This window comes from Terrapene carolina, unplaced genomic scaffold (genome assembly GCF_002925995.2).
Source record: "Terrapene carolina triunguis isolate 2854851 unplaced genomic scaffold, T_m_triunguis-2.0 Scaffold110, whole genome shotgun sequence".
Taxonomy (NCBI): Eukaryota; Metazoa; Chordata; order Testudines; family Emydidae; genus Terrapene; species Terrapene triunguis.
In genome coordinates, this window is record NW_020664461.1 from 5,557,162 (window position 1) to 5,563,118 (window position 5,957).

Consider the following 5,957-nt stretch of genomic DNA (forward strand, 5'->3'; position numbering starts at 1 on the left):
CCGGGGACGGGCGCCGTACAGCCCCAGGGCTGGGCCAGGCTGTGCCTCGCAGGGGCCGGGCTCTGCAGACCTGGACCAGGCCTGGGCGTGGGACAGGCGACCTGGGACTGAGTCTGGGCAGGTTTCGTTCCCCTCCCCCCCCCGGCTGCGCCTGCCTGACCCGTGTAACCGAGTGCTGCCCAGTTGCACACCAGGGAGAAGGGGGCACGGCAGGTCTCCACTGGCTCAGTGCCAGGATGCCCAGCCAAGGCTGACTCAGGGGAAGATGCAGCCCCCGCCCAGGAGTCTGGCTGCCTCTGTCACTGCTGGGGCGCTGGGAAGGGGCCAGGCCGCCGGCTCCTGCCCCTGGAGACGAGAACAGGCCCGGGAGCGACAGCCTGCTGGGCCTTGCGGGGATCCCAGCCCGTCACTGTCCGGCCCCGTGGGAGGGACACGCCCGAGAGCACCGCCAGCCCCACTCACCCTGGCGTCGGTGACCTTGAACTCACGCAGGATGTACTGGGGCATGTTGTACTCTGCCATAGGGTCCACCACAAAGTACTGGTAGCGGGCCGAGCGCTCCGCCGGCCAGTACTGGTGACACTTTTCCTGCAGGCAAGAGGAGATGCGTGAAGCAGCAAAGCCGGGTCTTCGCCCCCTAACCCCCAGCCCTTCCCCGGCCCACGCCTCCCCCCAGCCCTTCCCCGGCCCAGCCCCCCAAAGCCCTTCCCTGGCCCAGCCCTCCAAAGCCCTTACCCGGCCCATCTCGCGGAGCTTAGTCAGCATCACCACGATGGTGGAGTTGTGCTCCCAGAGCATGCGCCAGAAATCCTCCGTGGTCTCTGCCAGGGGCCCCTGCGTGGCAATGTAGGCTTTCTGCTGCCTGCAACACACACAAGCCACCCTCAGAACAGCCGGCGAGGGGTCCCCAGGCAGCCCACGCCCACTCGAGGGGCTCGGGCACCCGTCCCGCATGGGGCAGAGCGCTGGGCCCTGAGCATTCACCGAGCTGGGCACGGGGCTCTGCGGCAGCTGGGAGGAGGGACTGGCAGCTGGATTAGTGACCAATGCGGGGTGCAAGAGGGCTGGTTGGAGGGTGTTGCCGTGGGCAGTGCCCACGGGCAAGGGGTGAGCATGCTGGATGCGGCTCTGTGTGCTGGACTCTGGGGGTCGGGGAGGGAGGAGTCCCTGAGCCACCAAGAACCCGTTGTCCCCTTGACAACCACCCTTTGCACACTGCTCCTCCACTGCACAAAGCCCCAGCCCCGGCGTCCCTGGGGCGCTGCACAGCCACGCCTGGGCTCGGCTGCTGACTCTGCCACCAACGGCATCGGCATCCAGCCTCCCTACCCCTGCAGCTGGGCACTGACCCCAGAGACGCCCCTCGATCGCCCCAGGGAGCTCGAGTCAGCTCACCCGGGTCACGCAGGCCGGCTGCTGAGGCCTGGATTGCGCGTCATTGGTACAGTGGGTAATGAACAAAGGCTGTTCCCCTGGCTGCACCGCTGGCCAAAGCAGCCAGGCCCGGCGTGTGCGCTGGGACCTGGGACAGGCAGGCCCTGCAGGTGCTTCCGGACCCGTGGACAGGCTCCTGCCCTAACGCAGGTCCGGCCGTCGCGTTCAGACTTCGCCACAAGGGAAGCAGCGGGGCAGGCGCTGCTCTCTGGTGGCACTACATGGGCGAGCTGTCGTGCCAGGATAACCCCAGCAGTCGCGGTGCCCCGTGCTCGGTGAGCGCAGGGGAAATGCACAGCAATCAGCGAGACAGAGGAGACTCCTGAGTCGTGGGCGTCAGTAACGAGGCGCTGTTCATGTTTCCACCACTAAGGGGCGCTGGAGATCTCAGAATAGGGGCCCGTGGCACTTACCATCATCAAATCTCTCTATCATTTAATCTCCCCATCGGTGCTAAAAATGAATGACTCTGTTGTACAGAGACGGATGCTGCTTCCGGGGGGTTTATACGACACCATCACCATGAAGAGTAAGGGGGCAGGAAGAAACACAGGAGCTAATAAAGGTGCAGCTTTAGCCATGCCTACAGGAGCTGGGGCCAATTGATCTCGTCAGATCAACCTCAGAAAGATTGCTCAGTTCGGAGGAATGGGCAGGAGAGATAACAGAGCCCTTCAGGGAGGCGATAGGTCGGCCATGACATGGTATCACCTGCTGCGCTGGCAGCCACGCAAGGAACAGCATCGCTCGCCAGGCAGCGCGGGCCGCCGGGGACCCCGCACACCGAGGCTTGGCGCTGGAAGGCAGCGAGGGGCACAGTCCCCCCAGTTATCAGCCCCATACGTGGCTTGGTTTGGGAGCTGGCGTTTGCACTGGTGCCAGGCACGAGAGAGAGAGGAGGCAGCTCTGCCCGCTGTCACCTGGCTCCATGCAGCTCTAAGTGGCCTGTCCTCACCCACACAGCACTCCAGGGCTGACTGTATTCACTGCCCTCTGGCCTACTCTGCCCAACAGCCCCAGTCTGTTCTCTGGCCAGCAGTGCTGGGAGCACACTGACCCCACCTGCCCACGCCCTGAGAGCAGTGGCTGGGCTGGGATCCCGGGCCCTGGCATCCTACGTGGCAGGCTCTCACGCAGTCCCACTCCTGCAGCGTCTGCAGCTCCGACGTTGAGCAGGGGGACCCCAGGCAGAACCTGCTGGCCCAGTTCCTGGTGGGCGAGTGGCACATTCGTTTGTGCTGAATGCCAAAGGAAAGGGTCGGGGGAGGCTTTGTGCCGGGGCTGGTGGCTGGGCGAGGCTGCTCCTCGGTGCGTCTGGCACAGCTGCTGCCCTGCCCTCACGGTGCTCAGGAGCCGGGAACACGCTGCACAGAACCACGGGAACGTGTCACGCGGGACACCGACCGCCTGCTCATGCTCCGTACAGAGCGTCCCCGAGAGCAGGCTGCTGCACGGGTCTCCCTGGTGCCTGGCTCCAGCCCTGCCCGTCCCGAGCTTCCGCCCGAGACCTCCCAGAGCTCCCCTGCAGCCAAGCGGCCCCTTCTCCGGCTACTGCAGAGCCTTAAACTGGGCTTCCCGGGAGGCCAGATACAGAGCGGGGGGCTCTCAGCAGAGGGGCCCGTGCGGAGCATTTATAGAGGATGGGAACAGTTACCCCAGGAAGTGCTTGTCAGCACGGGGCGAAGAGCGCACACGTTGGGAGCTAGAAAAGGGGAGCTCTGGCTAACGCTTGCTTGTCATGCGGTACCTGACCCCAGCCAGGATCCCGACGCAATGAAGAGAAACAGGATTGGACTCAAATCCAACCCACTCCATTTCCATCCAGCGCCAGGAGGCAACGCCTGGCAGACGGGAGAGCCCAGCGCCGGCAATGGCCAGTCCCAGCTGCTCCTAGGCACGAGGGGATGGGCCCATGCGTCCCGGTGACTCTTACCTGTAGCCATCTATGAAGCTGGCGTTGATGTAATCGGAGCCCTCGACCCCACGGATGGGCTGCAGGCAGACTCTGGTCAGCTCGTACGGCATGATGTTCACCAGGCGATTCTTAAATTTGTTGCATGGAAGGTTGGCACTGATGAACCGCGAGGTATGTGCTTTGGAGTTGGCCAGGAGCTGGAAGGAGAGGAGGAGGGTCAGGAGTACGCGGGAGCCTGGGGGTTTAGTCACGCCTGCATGAACAGCCGCACGAGCAGAGCAGCCGGGGGTGGGCGAGGGCGGGGAGGGAGGGAATCATAGAATCACAGAAGATTAGGGTTGGAAGGGACCTCAGGAGGTATCTAGTCCAATCCCCTGCTCAAAGCAGGACCAACCCCAACTAAATCATCCCAGCCAGGGCTTTGTCAAGCCAGGCCTTAAAAATCTGTAAGGAAGGAGATTCCACCACCTCCCTAGGTAACCCATTCCAGTGCTTCACCACCCTCCTAGTGAAATAGTGTTTCCTAATATCCAACCTAGACCTCCCCCACTGCCACTTAAGACCCTTGCTCCTTGTTCTGTCATCTGCCACCACTGAGAACTGCCGAGCTCCATCCTCTTTGGAACCCCCCTTCAGGTAGTTGAAAGCAGCTACCAAATCCCCCTCATTCTTTTCTTCTGCAGACTAAACAATCCCAGTTCCCTCACCCTCTCCTCATAAGTCATGTGCTCCAGCCCCCTAATCATTTTCGTTGCCCTCCGCTGGACTCTTTCCAATTTGTCCACATCCTTCTTGTAGTGTGGGGCCCCCAAAACTGGACGCAATACTCCAGGTGTGGCCTCACCAGTGCCTAATAGAGGGGAATGATCACGTCCCTCGATCTGCTGGCAATGCTCCTACTAATGCAGCCCAATATGCCATTGGCCTTCTTGGCAACAAGGGCACACTGCTGACTCATATCCATCTTCTCATCCACTGTAATCCCCAGGTCCTTTTCTGCAGAACTGCTGCTTAGCCAGTCGGTCCCCAGCCTGTAGTAGTGTGTGGGATTCTTCCTTCCTAAGTGTAGGACTCTGCACTTGTCCTTGTTGATCCTCTTCAGATTTCTTTTGACCCAATCCGCCAATTTGTCTAGGTCACTCTGGACCCTATCCCTACTCTCCAGCATATCTACCTCTCCCCCCAGCTTAGTGTCATCTGCGAATTTGCTGAGGGTGCAATCCATCCCATCATCCAGATCATTAATGAAGATGTTGAACACAGCCCCACACGCGCAGAGCAGCCGGGGGGGAGGGGGAGAGGGGACACAGCCCCACACGCGCAGAGCAGCCGGGGGGAGAGGAACAGAGCCCCACACGCGCAGAGCAGCCGTGGGGAGAGGAACAGAGCCCCACGCGCGCAGAGCAGCCGGGGGAGGGGAACACAGCCCCACGCGCGCAGAGCAGCTGGGCCGGGGGGCGGTGCATAGCTGCCCCCTAAAGGCATTCACTGCCTGTGCCCTGGCACCAGGAACCATGACGTTGGTAGGGAAGGTTCAGAAAATCAACCTCTCCCAACTCCCAGCCCCAAGCCAGACCTGCCCTCAGATGCTTTCCCCCGAGAGGGGGTTCCCTGGGGCTGGCTGCCCTCCCTGGAGATAGGGAACCGAGCCCTGCCCTGCAGTGTGGGCTACGCTGGGCTACTCGCTCCCTCTGTCTAACGCCAGCTCCATCCCATCAGAGCCCCAGTGGCTATCGCTGAGCCAGGTGAAACGCTGGCTGCAGAGAACGCTGCTCCGGACTGCGCTAGCTGCTCTGTGCAGACTGCGAAGCGCCCTGCCCCCACCGGCGCCTGCGTCCCTTGGGCTCGGGGGCTTTGCCTTGTACTCAGCCCAAGGCAGCCACAGATGAGAGCCCAGCGGAGCTGTTACTTGGCGCCCACAATACCTGGTGCATGTGCACATTGCCCTGCATGGGGGGCACGGGGGGGCCGGATCTCCCTTGGTCGTTGACCTTTAATGGCCTCGCCTGCCCTCCGCCCACTCACCCCTTCTCGGTTCTCATTTCCACGCCCTGGGAGCATGACAACGGAATGTAAAATCGGTGACATTTTCAGGTCCACAAAAATCCATTTTGGGTCACGTCTCGGGGCTGCCTTCGCGCCTGGCAGTGGCCGTGGCCAGTGCGGTACCTGGGTTTACTGGCAAGGACCCCAAACCACTCTCTCTCCGGCCCCGGTGACAAATGGTGCAGGGGCCAGCAAGGGAGACCTGGGAGTAACGCAGCTCCCCCCACGTGCTGATGAACCCTCTCCCCCACCCACACGTGCCCATGCACGGACACAGGGAACGGTGTCGACGAGACCACCCTTAGCAGGCAGCTCTGTCTCCCGGTGCTGCCCCAAGGCTTCCTTCCAGAGGGAGTCCGACTTTGGGCCACCTTTCTTAGAAGAGCGTCTCCGTTCAGACACCAGTTTGTGTGGGTCCCTGAGTGGTCTCTTCGGCAGGGCTCACTGTGCACAAATAAGGGGTGTCTGGCCGCGGCACTGGCTGTCTACAGCGTGAGCGGGGGTCTGACCCCCAGCTGGAAGAGCCGCATGTACTCGGGGGCAGCTCTCCCCCCACGGCTAC

The 5,957-nt window shown here is 62.2% G+C and overlaps 1 protein-coding gene across 1 annotated transcript in view; it reads right to left on the bottom strand.

Annotated features, from left to right (window-relative positions):
* The window catches only part of PTPRF (protein tyrosine phosphatase receptor type F), a 397,824-nt gene that overhangs the window by 3,933 nt on the left and 387,934 nt on the right, over window positions 1-5,957 (bottom strand). Inside the window, exons 24-26 of the mRNA XM_026651946.2 lie at window positions 3,368-3,546; window positions 736-862; window positions 463-588 (exon numbers count right to left, since the gene is read on the bottom strand). Of these exons, the coding sequence (XP_026507731.1) occupies window positions 463-588; window positions 736-862; window positions 3,368-3,546 (432 nt within the window). The remainder of the gene's footprint in view (window positions 1-462; window positions 589-735; window positions 863-3,367; window positions 3,547-5,957) is intronic.